Source organism: Rattus norvegicus, chromosome 1 (assembly GCF_021556685.1).
Source record: "Rattus norvegicus strain SHRSP/BbbUtx chromosome 1, alternate assembly SHRSP_T2T, whole genome shotgun sequence".
Classification (NCBI taxonomy): domain Eukaryota; kingdom Metazoa; phylum Chordata; class Mammalia; order Rodentia; family Muridae; genus Rattus; species Rattus norvegicus.
This window is the reverse complement of record NC_141534.1, coordinates 221661521-221678053: the sequence shown is the minus strand read 5'-3', so window position 1 is coordinate 221678053 and position 16533 is coordinate 221661521. Positions and strand designations below refer to the sequence as shown.

The 16533-nt window shown below is 45.6% G+C and overlaps 2 protein-coding genes across 2 annotated transcripts in view; one reads left to right on the top strand and one right to left on the bottom strand.

Moving 5' to 3' along the window:
* Osbp (oxysterol binding protein) overlaps positions 1–2300 on the bottom strand; it is a 29831-nt gene extending 27531 nt beyond the window's left edge. Inside the window, 1 exon segment of the mRNA NM_001108927.2 lies at positions 2053–2300. The gene's annotated coding sequence lies outside the window, so the exon portion shown is untranslated.
* Positions 2301–2431: 131 nt separating this feature from the next.
* Positions 2432–16292, top strand: Rpl27al8 (ribosomal protein L27A like 8; the record flags this gene model as incomplete). Its single annotated transcript, XM_087604105.1, has 2 exons — positions 2432–2958; positions 15244–16292. Coding segments are annotated over 2 exons (894 nt in total), but the record flags the coding sequence as incomplete, so codon positions are not given.
* Positions 16293–16533: the final 241 nt, after the last annotated feature.

The following is a 16533-nucleotide window of genomic DNA, read 5'->3' as shown; positions in this document are numbered from 1 at the left end:
ATCAAGATTTATAATGATGAAACAATCAGGTATCCTGCAAAATAAATAATGTAAGAACTTGGTTGGATTAAAACAATCAGGGAATATTTTTTTTTTAACTTTACTGAATTTTACGTGTCTTTTGCCTGCGCTTATGTATGTACAGTAAGTGCTTTTCTCCAACCCAAGACCACATATTATTAAAGTCCTTGGATAATACAGTTGGTTTTTTTGTTTGTTTTTCGTTTGTTTTGTAGCTCTGGCTATCCTAGAACTTGGTATGTAGACCAGGATCCCTCAAAATTATAGAGATCCACCTGCCTCTGCCTTTTGCTGAGATTAAAGGCTTGTTATCACTATGTCTAGCCCTCAATATACAAGTTTTAATACACGGAATCAATGTTATTAGAGATTTATGAACCAAGTCAGGCTATGAATCAACTGGACATTAGAATAGTCAATTAAAACAAGACATGAGCTTGAATAGATGGAAAAAACTCTGAGTCAAACTAAAACTTTAAATGTGTGTTATAATCCTAAAATGAGTTCTAAATGAGTAGGAGAAAGGGTTATATTAAAACTAATTCAGAATACAATAATGAAAATGTCACACCTATCAAACAACTAATGTTGCTTAAGCGTCAAGGATGAGGTAAGGCATTTTCTACGTGGAGAGCAATAAAAATGTTCCCAACAACCTCCACCTCTTGTCTTCAAGCTTTCCTTAAAACTCTCTGAGAGCCAAGCCAACGGTGTTCATGGGAGTTATTCATTCCTCCTGGACCTCCTGATAGTAGAGTAACCCGGTGAAACTGAAAAGAAATACAGGCTGAGCCACCCCTCCCCGCACCAGGGTCTTGGGTTCCCATACTGGATGGCCTCTGGGAAGAGATTTCAACCAGAAATGTCATTATACTAAGCAAAGCCCTCTTAGAATACACTTCTGTACTTTATTGCATGAAACACACTGTAACACCATGTTTTAGGTAATTATCTCTGTAGCTAACTGGTCCTTGTAACACTAACCTAAGTTTTAGGTTTCAAAGTATGAAGAGTAGTTTCAAATCCTGATTTTTCCAAGACCCTGCTAAGTCTGCTTCCTTGTCAAGAACATGGGAACATGTCCTAACTCCCAGGGAGCTAGGAGATCTAGGAGCACTGAATGAAATGTTGCATGTATGACATCAGGCCACAATGCACAGACGTTGGAAAAGCTATCCCCAAATCACCTCCCACAACACCTGCCTAGTAATATAAGCCCCAAAGTGTGTGACATGTTTATGACCATGCTATGAGTCACAGTAAGTATACATTAACCATACCAAAAGAAGCACTGTGAATTGTTTCAAAAGCATGTACTCTTCCTTTAATAAAACTTAATCTTAAGTAAAAACTAAAAGGTGCATGGTGACTGCTGGATAAGACAATTATTCCAGTGAGAGGAAGTGGGGCAAGCAAAAGTAAAAGCTATGGTAGAGTATACATTCTGGACTGTCTAGACCGAGAAAGTAAACTCACCCTTGGAGAGGTAAGACATATGGTGGACAGAAACCCAAAGTCTCCCTGTGTGTTGGTATTCTGATGTCTGAATGTGTGGACTGAGTATACCAAGCATGGGCAGATATATCAAGGGTGTATCAGAAATATTAAATTTTTGAGACTGGAACACAAAAAGTTAGGAGTTGGAACTTCCACTGTAAGTTCCTGAGGGACAGTGACCAGGCTCTATCTGTGCCCCTCCAGCCTTACAACAGTGCTTTACTTGCAGAATTAGCGATTGCACCCACGTGGTAGCAGAAATACAAAGGCAGAGCAGATGCTCTCCAAACAATTGCTGACAGGAAAGACCCAGGGATGGAGGCAGATGAGGCACTAGGGGCGGGCGACAGCAGGGGCAGGAGCAGTGTGTCAAATCTGCAGGTTCTGACTTTTGCAAGCTGTCAACCTGTACAGGTGACAGACAGCGACCCAGGGCGACCTTGGCAGTGAAGCCGGCCGGCGGAGAGTGACAGCGCGGGTCTGTGGGCTGCACAGGGGAAGGCCAGGTGAGCGCGGCGCCCCGGAAGCAGTTACCTGTAGTAGCTCAGGAGCCCGTTGCTCAGCACGAACCATCGACGCTGGTAGCCTTTGATGTAATTGGTCCATTTGAAGAGCCAGCCCTCTCTAGCCGAGCCCGAGCCCCCGGCGCCCGAACCGCCCGAGCCCGCGGCTGGCGGTGCAGAGCCCGGGCCGCCTGCCGCCACTCCTCCGGCCCCGGGGCCCGGGCCGCCGGCCGTCGCAGCCGTCGCGCCTGCCACCCCAGAGCCGGGCCCCGCGTCCCCGCGTCCGCCGCCGCCTCCCACAGCGGGTGGACCCGCACCGCCGCCGCTCGGGGCCGCGATGGCTGCCGGCCCCGGCCCTACCACTCCTCTCAGCTCGGTCGCCGCCATGAGCCGCCGCCGCCCGGAGAGACAGGACCGGAACCGCCTACGAGCTCCGCCGCCGCCGCCCGGAGCGCCCAACACGGCTAGCGTTTCAGCCGCCGCCGCGCAGCGTCCCCGCCCCGCCAGCCCCGCCGCGGGAAGGAGGGCTCGGCCGCCGGGAAGGAGGGCGGCGATTGGTGCCGCCAAGTGTCACTTGCGGAAGACCCCGCGGACATTGGCATTTCTCTCGGGCCTGTCATGCTACTCCGCCCAGTGAGAAGCGCAAGACGCGACGCGTCCTCCAGGCCTGCTTCCGATTGGCTAAAAGGAAAGCCAATCAGGCAGGTCTACCAAATCATTGGTGGTTTTGCGAGGTCCGAGGACGGGAGAATGCCGAGCGCCTGGTCGGTTTGGCTTCCGAATGGCTAGTACTTCCGTCAGTCACTACAGTTTATGCTTCTGTCATTGCCACGTCACCCCCCGCCCATTACTCTGCCCTTCATCCTCTTCCGCCCTTACGGATTGGTGGTTGGCATCAGCAGCTCAAGCTTTTCTACCAATTACTGGGCGCATCGAGGTAAATGGGGCAGAGTCCTGCCTTTACATACTCATTCTTATCTTTTATTGGCTGACACCTTTGTCTTTCACTTGTCGATGGGGAGGCGGGGCTATGTTTGGAGATGATTGGTTCTGGAAATTGTCAGTGAAAGCTGAAGTTGGCCGAGATAGCAAATAAATTCATGGATGCACGAGTGGGCAGGCACGTTTGCAGCTTTAAGGAAGTGATGGGCCTCTGTAAATGTTCTTTGATGTGGGCGTGCTGTGGAATTCCCTCCTTCTGAATTAAGATTTGCAGGTGGCCTTAATAGAGATGGATGGTTCCTGGGTCTCTTAGGGATTCCCTTCTCTTGTCCTGCCTCCGAAAGAACCCAGAGAGAGCTTCCTCAGCTCCCTCCTGGACTCCCCCAATCCCCACCCTTTCTTGATTTACCCTCTGTCTCTTTATTCTAGATTGTCGCACACTTCTACTAAATCTGACTAAGTTGCTATTCTAGTTTACGGGGAGAGTAGATTGTCAAAGACCTATTGCCTGCTTTTATATCTCTTTTTCCAAATCTAAAGACCCTTGTTAGGGTTAGTGTGGTAAAAACACAATTAAATCTCTTGTTTATTGTTGGGGCTTTGTTGTTTTGTTTTGAACTGGGTATTGAATGATTAGATTTGATCAGCTTAATTACAGCTGTGTTAGATGTCACAAATTTCAGTAACTAATGCAGCATTGGGCTATTGTGAATTATTATTACAAAAATTGCCAAAACCTGTACTTTGGGGAATCAAACACCTATGACAGTGTAGCAGTTTGACCTGGCAGAATAGGGTTTAACTTTAATTTATTAATTTCTTCTAATTTTGTGTGTGTGTGTGTGTGTGTGTGTGTGTGTGTGTGTGTGTGTACACCTGTGTGCAAGTACTTGCAGATGCCAGAAGAGGGCATACAATCCTCTGGAGCTGGAGCTAAAGTTGGTGGGTAGCCACCCCATAGGAATACTGGGAACAGAACTCAAGTTCTCTAGAAGAACAGGGAGCATCTTTAAACATCTCTCTAGTCCTGGGAGTTGCTTTTAGATACTATAAAAAAACTATTCTCCTCATCAATGTCAAGAAGAAAGTCTAAGCTGGGAGTTGATGGCACATACTTTAATCCCAGCACCCAAGAGACAAAGGCAGGTGGATCTCAAGGCCAGCCTAGTCTACAGAGTGAGTTCCAGGATAGCCAAGGCTACACAGGGAAACCCTGTCTCAAATGGAAGGAAGGAAGGAAGGAAGGAAGGAAGGAAGGAAGGAAGGAAGGAAGGAAGGAAGTGAATCTAGTCTGATTGGAAAGCCTGGCTTCTCACTTTGGTTAAAAACCTTTACAGAAAACAAGTGGAAAGAGGGAGGGAGAGAGGGAATTGTTATCATGCGGTTGTAAGAAAGTACATTTGAGTTTTGACCAACTCCAAGCATTTGTAACAAGTGGGAGCTGTGGTGCCACACGACCCTCAGTTCATTGTGTAACCACAAAGGAGAAACACAGGAGATCTCACTGTCCCCGTTTCAACCCGGTAATCTCACATCACTGACCCAGAGACAACATTTTTATGAGGTCCCTGTGATATTGCAGCACAGAGTACAAATGTCATTTGTGAAGGAAACTGCCTTGCCAAAATAATTGAAACTGAATCAAATAAAGCCCATTTATAGGAGCTAAAGAAAGCCGCTTAATGGTAGGCCCAAGGAGACAGCCAGATGGAGAATGTGAGGTCTGGGGAGATGGCTCTGTGACTGTAGTGTTTACTGCTCTTGCACAAGACATACTTAACTCAACTCAAACTCACAATCACTGGTCACTCCAGCTCCAAAGATCCAATGCCTTTGGCTTCCCCCGGCCCCAGCATTCAGGTGAACATACTCACAGAGAGATACACATAGACACACACGGTTTATAGGCACGTTGAGAACGTAGCTCACTTGGTGGGAAGCTTGCCTGGGATGCACAAGAACCTGGATTCTACCCCCAGCACCACTCACACCAGGAGCAGGAGGCACTCGATTTATTTAAGACCACCTCGGGTGACATAGGGTGATTCTGCTTGCTAATTAACAAACAGACTTAAAGGCACAATTAAATAAATACGGGATTGGATTCTGGCTCCGCAAAACGGACTTTGAGACTTTTCCAGCACAGTTATAAAGTGCGAACTGTTTTGTATTACCAGCCTGTTGTTAGGCAGTAACTATATTAGCTCAGTTGCTGATGTTGGAGATCTAAAAAACTTGGAAAAGTATATAGACATGAACCATTAATTTTCTTCAAAATGATTCAACACAAAAGGAGGAGGGGGGAGAAGGAAGACAGCCACCTAATCACTGTTGGTTTTCATCAGTGAGACAGAATAGCCCAGAAACGAATTAAGGTAAGAATTTATTAAAAGTTCCTGTTCAGGGTCTTGTTGCTCCATTATTCAAGGCCAGCCTGGGCTACACAGGGTGATTCAGGGCCTGTGTGATTAGAACGTAAAACATGGGGAGCGTATAGTGTAGCAAAGCACCTTCCTTGTTGGCCAACAGCAGACAGCTGGGGGAGTGGGGGAAGGTCCCCAGGGGCCAACTTCCTCCTCCAGTTTCCACCACTTCCCTGCTGTCCATTCAAACTTTGACTCCATCAAATAAATAGCTTAGTCTGGGAGCTGGAGTGATGGCTCAGCAGGAAGAGTGCTTTCTGTTCTTACGAGCACTGAGGTTCAGCACCCAGCCAGCACCCATCGGGTGACTCACAACTGTCTGTCACTCCGGTTCTAGGGGATTTGATGCTTCCTTTGACCTCCGTTGGCTCCTGTACCCACATACTCAGGCACACACAGGAGTGCACACATTTTAAAAAATAGATTTTCACATACTTATACATGATTTCATGTTTATATTTTAAAATATATCTTAAAAATAGATTAGTCTATTGATTAGTTTAAAGCTCTCATCAATCAATTCCCTCTCAATGACCGAATCCACAACATGGGGGAACCAAGCTTTCTAGGAAGGAACTTTTTGGGAAGCAATTCCACATACGTAAATCATCATAGGAGTGTGTGTGCTCTAAAATGCGCACACGTGTATATGTACATTTATATGTTTACCTAAAAAGGAAATATAGCCAACACAGAGCGGGGAGGAAGCATTGTGTCATTGGTTGATTGTTTTTCTCACATACTGAGTATATGAGTGCTTGTATTCCAGTTTTTGCTTTTGTTCAAAAAGATTTTAAAACATCCGGGCATGGTGGCACGTGACTTTAATCCCAGCACTTGAGAGGCAGTGGCAGGGGTATCTCTGAGTTCAAAGCCAGTCTGGTCTACTGAGCTACTTCCAAGGCAGCCAGGACTATGTGGAGAACTGTCTCATAAAAAATACTGAGTTGAGTTATTGATATCACTCCACACTAGCACTCCGGAATAGCACTCAGAATTTTCAGTCTGGCAAATGATGCCCTTTCATGCAGCATCTCTGACTTTCATCCTGCTTTTGTCCCCAGCTCCATTAAATGGATCTACATACCTTCTCTGGGTGGTCCCTGGGCTTCCTCTGCCTGGCGCCTATGTGTAGGCTTCCTGTCCATCCAGTGGTCAGTGTGATGATAGTACATTCTTACAGAGTGTCCCCTGATTTCCAGAGCTGTAGCAATCTCCCTTCTTCAGGGCACAGACTTTCTCTATGATGTTAGTGTTCTAGGTGTTAGTCAAAATACCAGAGGAAAACAACTTGAAGAAGAGGACACTGATTCTGGATCATAGTTTTAGAACTCAGTCATAGCAGTGGGGAGCAAGGCAAAGCTCACCTAGAGGTCACAGGGGAGCGGAGGCAGGGAGTGGGTGGAGACAATATGCCTGTAGTGACTGGAGGTGGGTGGGTGGGTGGGCGTGTTTCTTTCTTTTTTTCTTCTTTTATTCTATGTAGTCTGTGGAACGGTGCCATCCACATTCCAGAGGATATTGTTTTTATTCGTTAGTTAACCTTCAATAGAAATGCCCTCATAGACACACCTAAAAGGTATGCTTCGCTGATCCATTTATCTATTGGTCGAATCAAGTTGACAGCCAAGGTTAACCACTGTGGGGCTGGAGAGGGGATCTCAGCGTGAAGAGGGTTAAGATCCTGCACTCTTCTTGTAGAAGACCAGATTTCTGTTCCTAGCTCTTGCATCATGCGGCTTACAAATGCCTATAGTAACTCCACCTTCAGAAGTATCCAACCCTCAGGGCTCCAAGGAAGTCATAGACTCATACTCCCATGCATACACACACACACACACACACACACACACACACACACACACACACACGCACGCGCGCGTGCGCGCACACACACATAATTAAAAAGAAAGTTAAAATAGTTCTTAGCAATTAAAAAGAAAGTTAAAATAGTTCTTAACAATTAAAAAAAGTTAAAATAGTTCTTAAAAGGTTAATCATTGTATCTTGCCTTATAAAATTTTCTGTTTTAGCTGTATCTCTTCCACTAGAGGGACTAGAGGGTACCCCCCCACCAAGGTACTATTCATTATCCTTGATTTCCTCACAACAGTGCACAGCCTACATATTAACCCATTCAACAGTATTACTTGCACGTAAGTTATCAACTTGAAGTCTCAGCCATGTTCTGGAAGATCAGAGTCGATATAAAAGTAGATTGTCTCCTTATGAAGCATGAAGGATCTGAGGGTCAGATGCATCCGCAATAGGGAACACACAAATGAACATACACAGCATTTGTACAGAGAAAAGATTTATGATAGTCATGCACAGGCATGGCAACTGGAGTGTTCTCAAAGAGTGTAATAGAATGAGAGTAAAGGGTGTAATTTGTTTCAAAGAAGAATAAATGTAGCTGCTTGATTTCTATGCTGATTGGGTCCCCCAAAACAGTTTGCAGTAGAAGGTCTGCAAGTAGCTCCTGGTAACCTGACCCGGGTTAATTCTGATTGGTAAATAAAGATGCCAACAGCCAATAACTGGGGAGAAGAAACAGAGGCAGAGTTTAGGATTTCCTGGTGTGGGACTTGGAGGAGGAAGGGGAAGGAGAAGAGACACAGTGCCTGAGGAGTGTACAGGACAGAGATACAAAGCCACCATGTAAAGGGGCCCAGAGGGCTGTTCAACTGGGCCCAGAGTAGCCAAGATGGAACATAGAATTTAGTAAGTAGTTACTCAGAGTTATCAGTGGGAGGTAGATTCTAACGACATGGAGGGTAGGCAGCTGCCCAGCTATTGTGCTGCCTAAGACATATTAAAATATATAGGTTGTGTGTGTGTGTGTGCCTGCCTTTCATTCCAGAACATAAACCATTGATACAGGTAGGAACCCCATGCGGGGATTTATTAAAAATATAATACTATGGGCTGGAGAGATGACTCAGTGGTTAAGAACACTGACTGCGGGGTTGGGGATTTAGCTCAGTGGTAGAGCGCTTGCCTAGGAAGTGCAAGGCCCTAGGTTCGGTCCCCAGCTCCGGGGAAAAAAAAGAACCAAAAAAAAAAAAAAAAAAAAAAAAAAAAAAAAAAAAAAAGAACATTGACTGCTCTTCCAGAGGTCCTGGTAGTTGAGGAAGAGTTAGGAAATAATGGAGATATTCAGTAAAAAGGTCTGAGGAAGAAAAAAAGACAGTGGACCCAGGTGGAGACAAAACATGGTACTTGGAGACCTGAAGGGCCTCTTGTGAAGTTTGGATTTCATTTTTAGTGCATGGGGGATCAATTAAAGCAAATGACCTCAACTTTTGTTTGAAAATTACCAGCGTCTGGACAGAAGATGTATCACAGTTACAAGAGTGCTTGCCTAGCATACACAAAGCTCTGAGCTCGACCCCAACACTCCATAAACTGAGCATGTGGCACACATCTGTAATCCCAGCATACAGCATTTGAGATGTGGAGACAGGAGACTCGAAAGTTTAAAGTAAACTCCAACCCATTTTGTGCTACCTGATATCCTGCCTGGAGCAACAAACAAAGAAAACAAAACAAAAAACAGCAAACAAAATAAAGCAAACAGAAACCGATCACTGAATAGTGTAGCAACAAATATGGGAAGAGGGTGACAGATTTCATACCATTTTGGAATTAGGATTGGTGCATCCCAATCAACGTGCATGAATATAAATATCTGAAATTACTATTTAGTGTTCTTATGGAGTCCTGACCTCATCTGTGTAGTCAGACAGTCACCTCTGTGATTTTCTTTAAGACTCCTTTTACATACCCCTCTGGTTTAGATTTGTTATTCTTTGTTGTTTGTTTGTCTGTTTTTTGTTATTGGGGATTGATTCTAATGCTTTGAATTAATCCAACTCCCCAAATCAGGAATCTGTTTGTCCATATGCTGAAGGTATTTGTCCCCAATTGTTTTTTGATCCATTAATAAAGAGCCAATGGCCAATGGTTGGGCAGGTAGACTGAGGAGGGACCTTTAGATTTTCAGAGAAAGGAAGGACAGGGAGAATCACCATGATTTGGAGAAGAGGGATGGGTCACAGAGCTGTAGGAGAGAAAACCAACCAGCCATGTAAGAATTTGAGTAAGTGGCCACTGGCCACTTCCCTGATTGGGCCTGGGGTAGCGTGGGAAGGTTTAGGAGTCTCAGGAGTATGGGGGTCATGAGGGGAGTTTGCAAGCAGGGGAAGGTTTAGGAATGCCCAGCCTTTGAACTAGTCATGCCATGTCAAAAATTAACTGGAGCGAGCATGTGTGCCTGCCTGCCTACCTGCTTGCCTGTCTGTCTGTCAGTCTTTCCTTCATTCTAGAATCCAGATCGATCACTTGCCTCTGCCTCCTGATGGCTGGGATTAAAGGTACACACCACCCTGCCTAGCTGGGAATGTATACATTTGAAGAAAGATCTGTGGGCAGGTTTTTCCCTTTCTTTTTAAGCTTTTTTAAAGTTAACATACAATGAATTAGGTTTTATTATAGCTGTGTGTGTGTGTGTGTGTGTGTGTGTGTGCGCGCGCGCGCGTGCGCGCCGCACGTGTGTACAGTGGGTATGTGTGTGGATACATGTATGCTTGTGCTCAGAGGTCAGCCTTGGGTAGCGTGTCTGCAGAGCAGTTCACCTGTTTTTAATCACAAGGCCTCTCACTGTGCTGGAGCTTCCTGATCCAGCTACCCGGGGTGGCCAGAGAGTGCTACACATCTGTTTATCTCTACTTCCCAGCACTGAGATTACATTCAACTTTTTAAACAAGGTTCTGCGAATCAAATGAGCTGGGGGTTTTTCGTTTGTTTGTTCTGTTTGTGTTGTTTTGTTTTGTTTTCTCAAAGCAAAGCCCTTAGATGATTATCATTCCAGTCCCTGTTATAGAATTTTCATGCAAATACTTTGTTCCTAATACTCCCTCCTCCCCTCTGGCTGGACCCTTTCTCCCCTCCAAACAGTCTTCCATTCTGATTTCCTGTAATGTATATTCCATTGCTTTCTAGTCCTTTTTCTTTCTTTTTTCTGAGCATACATGTTTTTATATTAAAACATGTTTCCTACTTGTCAGGTAAAAGTTTTAAGCTGGGGTTGGGGATTTAGCTCAGTGGTAAGTGCAAGGCCCTGGGTTCGGTCCCCAGCTCCGAAAAAAAGAAAAGGGGGGAAAAAAAAAGTTTTAAGCTTAGTTTTATTATGCATGTTGGCAGTGGCTGCTCTACGGCTCAGTTTTTACCGTGTGATAGTTTGCTAATGGTGTGAATGTTTGCGATGGTGTAAACCTTGTTAGTATAAAGCAGTGTGGGAAGTGGGTGCCCCAATTTCACCCTCACTTCACTTACAGAGTCATTAAAAGGTTGTTGGGAAAGGTAATGGTCTCCCCCCACCCCCAGCTGGGGACCGAACCCAGGGCCTTGCCCTCGCTAGGCAAGCGCTCTACTGCTGAGCTAAATCCTCAACCCCGCTTTTTTTTTTAAATTTTAGTTTAGTTCTTGATTGTGTGTGTGTGTGTGTGTGTGTGTGTGTGTGTGTGTGTGTGTGTGTGTGTGTTCAGTCAAACTATTTACCATATATAGCTCTGGATGGCCTGGAACTTGCTCAGTAGACCAGGCAGGCTTTGAACTGACAGAGATCCATCTGCCTGGTGTTACAGGCTGTGCCACCCTGCCCCAACAACTGATTTGTTCCTTTGAGGGACAGCAGGAGTCTCTTTTTAAATATGAATGTGAAGTAATTTGGGTTTGTCTTAGACTGAATTCTCCCCAGGCTCTCCTGGGGGGGCACTCCCTTCTGTGCTGAAAGCAGTGGGCAGAAGGGTCAGAGGCAAAAGAACACTGTGCAATGGCTACAGAGACCCTCAGGCTCCGCACTATCTGGACTGGAGTCAGCTTACTTAGCTGTTCCGTCCTCAGAGTAGATGGGGCTCAGCCTTTTCCCTGCAGATTGTCCAGGGAGTAGGCAGTCCTGAGAAACAGACTCGGCTGTGAGCTGTCAGCCACCAACACTTGCAGCTGAGGGCGGTGTCAGTCCCTAAGGTAGGCCTCTATCCAGAGCATCCCGTACTGCATGAGCATGTCCCTCTCTCAGGTCAAGACTTTTATCGTTCACTTAACCTCCACAAAAGATGCTAATGGAAGCTGTACTGGGTAACCCTGTTGCTGCTTGACAGAGGGCCACTACTCATTCCTGCTCTCCCTGTGAGATTCTTAAAGCCTACCTCTTCTAGGTTCTGTATTCAGAGTGGGAAAGAGCTTGGAGAACGAGTTCTATTTTTGTGATCACTGGGGACTGGTCTAATTTCCTTTGCTTGCTGTCTAACTTTTCTGGAGCAAAGGCTATCTCCATTCTAACCTTCCTCTTTCGCTCAAGTCTGTGCAAGAGAATGATGTAATTCACTGAAACTAAGGAGACACAAAGTGAATTCATCCAAACAGATCCTTTGACAGAGTCTCAAGGGAAGGAATGGGCCTTCTGTTTGGGGATCATTAGGTACAAGAACCACATGTGGTGTGTTTTGTGTCTAGCCACATGGGGAATCAATGTGTTTTTAAATAAGGAGAGCTTCACGTGTCCCTCACAGGAGGCACCATTCACCTACTTATTCACCAGTTATGATGTCCCAGGGCCTCGATAACCTGGACTCAAGTCCTGGTTTTGCTAAGTAAGTCCAATCTTGGGCTGTTTATACAATGGCTCAACAATTTTCTCATCTCCATCTTAGAAACTGTTTCGTAAGGATTTGGGAGGGATTAAAGAAAGCACAGGGAATGTCCCTGGATATATGGTACTAAGTGCTAACTGTAATTAGTGATTTTGCAAGAAGATCATTAGAGCCCAGCATATGTAACCCATGTTGCGGTTTGGATTTGAACTGTCTTCTTTCCCACGGGCTCATATGCTGACGGATTGGTCCCTAGCTAGTGGCCATAATGAGAGGTGATGGGATCACAGGGCTTTAGCCTCATCAAAGATTAATCCCTTTGTAAGGTCAAAGCTGAAGGTGCTATCAGGAGATGGGGCCTAGTTCCAGGAAGTAGGTTTATGGGGCCTGGAGGCCTGTTTTGTAGGGCTGCCTCTGCTTCTGGACTCTTCAGCTGCTGTTCCACCTCCTCCTGCTGTGAGGAGGTGCATGCTCCCCGCCTTGATGCTGCGTCATCACGCTTGGGCCCAGAAGCAACGGAACCAAGTGAGCGTGGGCTGAGCCCAAGAGACCAAATCAGCCTTCATGCCTTAGGCTGTCCTTATTGTTTATGTCATTTATTTATTTTTGTTTATGTGTGGATACATGCATGCTTGCTGGTCTGTATGCATCCCACATGCAGTCAGTGTCTGTGGAGGAACTGGAGTTTTACAGGGGTCACGCACTACACGGTTAGGGTACTGGGAATGACACTCTGTCTTCTGAAAGAGCAGCAAGTAATCTTGTCACCGAGTCTTCTTTCCACGACTCCCCAAGTTGTTTCATTACAGATATGCTGTCCCAGCAACTAAAAGCTCAGTTTTCATTGAGAGCATTAGACATGCTGCAGGGACGCTACAAACACTTGAACTTTGTAGACGCGGAAGTTGATTATTATTTTGTGTGAAGCATCTTTACGGACCATGCCGTGTATCGCTCCATCCTCACTGTTCTGCCTGTTTTTTATTTCATTTCATTTTATTTTTTTTTGAGAGAGGGGCTCTCTGTGTAACAACTCTGGCTGTCCTGGACTCGCTTTGTAGAAGAGGCAGGCTTGGACTATTCATAGAGATCCTCCTGCCTCTGCCTCCTGTGCTGGGATTAAAGGCGTGTGCCATCACATCCAGCTCACTTCTATGAGGAGGGCAGCTGAGACTGAACAAGTCCAGTCCCTTGCAGAGGCAGAACCTCTGTGTGCAGACGTGGATGTGACCGGGCACGTCACACGTCACACGTCACCATGCTTTGTAGTTGTTTAGTTTTTGCCCTTTATTAACTCACAATTTTGTTTCAGAATTTTCTTCTTTAAATCCATTCTGTTACTTTTGTTTATGTATGTGTGTGTACATTCCACTGTGCTCCTGAGAAAGTGAGGAGACAGCTTCTGGGAGCTTTTGGGAGTTCGTTCTTTCCTTCTGCCTGGTGGGTCCTGGGGTTTGAACTTCAGTAATCAGGCTTGGTGGCAGGGGCCTTTTCCTTCTGAGCCACCTCACCTACCCTAACTTAAAGATGGGGAAGAAAAACAACTCCAGAAAACATCCAAACTAGGCGTATCACAGGGGCTAGGAATGTGGCTCACGTGTAAGGTGGACACCTTGCATGTGCACGTTAGAAAATGAGCGTGATAGCACATGCTTGTAGTTCCAGCACCAGGAATATATGGCCTGTGTGAGGCCCTGTTTCCACATGGAAAGGTAAATAGGTAAATAATAAACCAACAAACAAGGGCCAGTGAGATAGCTTTGCTGCCAAGCCTGATGACCTGAATTCCTTCCCCAGAATCCACAGAATGGAAGGAGAGAACAAACTCCCTCAGGTTACCCTCTGACCTGCATGACTGTGTCATGATGTGTGGACCCACAGATAGATAGACTCTCTTCAAGCTACACAGCACCCATTGTTCACACCAGAAAAGCATGTTTTACATTTCAGAGAAGATTGGAGGCTCCGGGTGAGAAATCTGTGACAATTAAAATGTGTATTTCTGGGATGGAGAGATGGCTCAGTGATTAAGAGCACTGTCTGCTCATCCAGAGGTCATGAGTTCAATTCCCAGCAACCACATGGTGGCTCATAACCATCTATAATGAGATCTGGTGCCCTCTTCTGGCCTGCATGCTTACATGCAGGTGCAATGCTGTATACATAATAAATAAATCTTTTTTTAAAAAATGTGTTTTTCTTAATAGCACTTAATAAATTCTAATGCAAAAATGACTGCAAAAGTCCTTTGCAGTAAACGGCTAAATTTGCAAGTAGGAGAAGCCCAGTTTGCAATGGATTGGACACAACACTTTCACATGCAAAGAAAGGTACAGGAAAGCAGCTCTGTGTAGATATAAAGGCTCACAGTGGAGGTTCCCTGAAGTCTTTAGACAGACAGCTTCCTCCATCCTGTACTGTTTTGCTGATAAGGTTACTTTTTGCCCCCAGGTGGCTACCACCAGAGCTCCCTTTCTTTCTAACTTTGAGTAGGCACCTTGAAGAAAACATGGAGATCAAAAGGCAAAAGCCCCTCTCTGCCTTATATTGTTGTGTCAGTATGTAAGTTCCCAACTCCTGACCCAGTCTCCATTGTCTACCTGCCTGCAGCCATGCTCTCAGCCATGACAGGCATGGACTCTTAACTCTCTGTAGCCATAACCACGCCTCCCAAGGCTCAAGGGATGGAGCAACATCCAAGAAGAATTCAGTTACCAGAGTTATCATAGTGCTTCGGCTTTCATTAAGTCCAAAGAACAGGACCCTTTGAAGTGAAGGTGACTGGGGCCAGCACAGTGACCCCACGTATTTGAATAGTCTTGTACAAGCAAGCAAGAATCAAAGACGCCATGCAAGGTTTCATCTTTAACGCTGCAAAGAGATGTAATAAGTTATATAAATTTGCGGTTTATTTTTGGTTTTTCGAGACAGAGTTTTGTGTGTGGCTTTGACTGTCTTGGAATTCACTTCATAGACCAGGCTGGCTTCAAACTCATAGAAATCCGCCTGCCTCTCTCTCCCAAATTCTGGTATTAAAGGCATGCACCACTATGCCCTGTTCAAGGTACATAAACTTTTATCATCAAGAGAAAAAAATGAGTTTTTAAAATGCAATTGAAAGAAGAAACCACTGAAAAGAAAAGACATAGAATAAGAAAAAATAAATCCCCTCTTTCTTTCTGCCCCCACCATGCCATCCAGACTGAGGAAGACCTGGAAACTCCGGGGCCACGTGAGCCACAGCCACGGTCGCATCGGTAAGCACGGAAAGCGCCCAGGAGGCCGTGGGAATGCTGGAGGCGAGCATCACCACAGGATCAACTCTGACAAACATCATCCGGGTCACTTCGGCAAAGCTGGCATGAGGCATTACCACCTGAAGAGGAACCAGAGCTTCTGCCCAACTGCCAACCTGGATAAATTATGGACGTTGGTCAGTGAGCAGACACGGGCCAATGCAGCAAAAAACAAGACTGGAGCTGCTCCTGAAAGACCCCCAGACTTGGGGAGACTCTCGCTCCAGTCACGGGTTGAGGTACCCCCAGGAAACACGAGAAGCCGGTCTTGATGTAATCAACAAGAGGCAGTTTTATTTACGAGATCTCGGGCTGACACGTATCTCACACAGGAGATTGAGTCAAGCCCCGAGCCTCTCTAGGCAGGAGCTTATATAGGGAAAACCAGGGGTTTCGTGTGAATACACATGATTGGCTAATACAAAGGGTGCACAGTTACTTTTGGCACGGAGTTACATCAACAAAGCATACGTGTAATCTAGCATCTCAGCAATGTGGGCAGGGCAACTCATCTCACTGCAGCAGGGGGATGACCCATCCTCAGGGAGTGAATGAAGGAAGGGGAGGGGGTGGCTCCAGATGGCCAGTGTCCTTGGGAGTTGATAGTCGGGCCAGTGAGCCCTATCTCAAATTCTCTCAGGCATGTCTGGACTTTGTTCATGACTAACTTTTAGAAATTTTAACCCTTCACTCCCATCATTGATGTTGTTCGATCAGGCTACTACAAAGTTCTGGGGAAGGGGAAGCTCCCTAAGCAACCTGTCATCATGAAGGCCAAATTCTTCAGCAGAAGAGCTGAGGAGAAGATGAAGGGTGTTGGAGGTGCCTGTGTTCTGGTGGCTTAAAGCCACTTCAGAGGTTAATTAAATGCAAACATTTTCAAAAAAAAAAGAAAGAAAGAAAATAAATCAACTGTAAAAGAAAGGAAGGAAGGAAGGAAGGAAGGAAGGAAGGAAGAAAGAAAGAAAGAAAGAAAGAAAGAAAGAAAGAAGAAAAGGAAAAGAGAGGAAGGATTTTTGTGGCTAAAAAATTTGACCAGCAATTAAGGGAACACTGTGAAGATGTTCATACTGAATTGGTTCGTGTCTGGGAGGAAAGATGGGTAAGGAGTGAAAAGCACCAGATAGCATTTAGCAAGGAGCTGAAAAGCAAGAGTTGGTGGAAGAGCAGATGTTTACAAGGCTCTTCTGGGAGG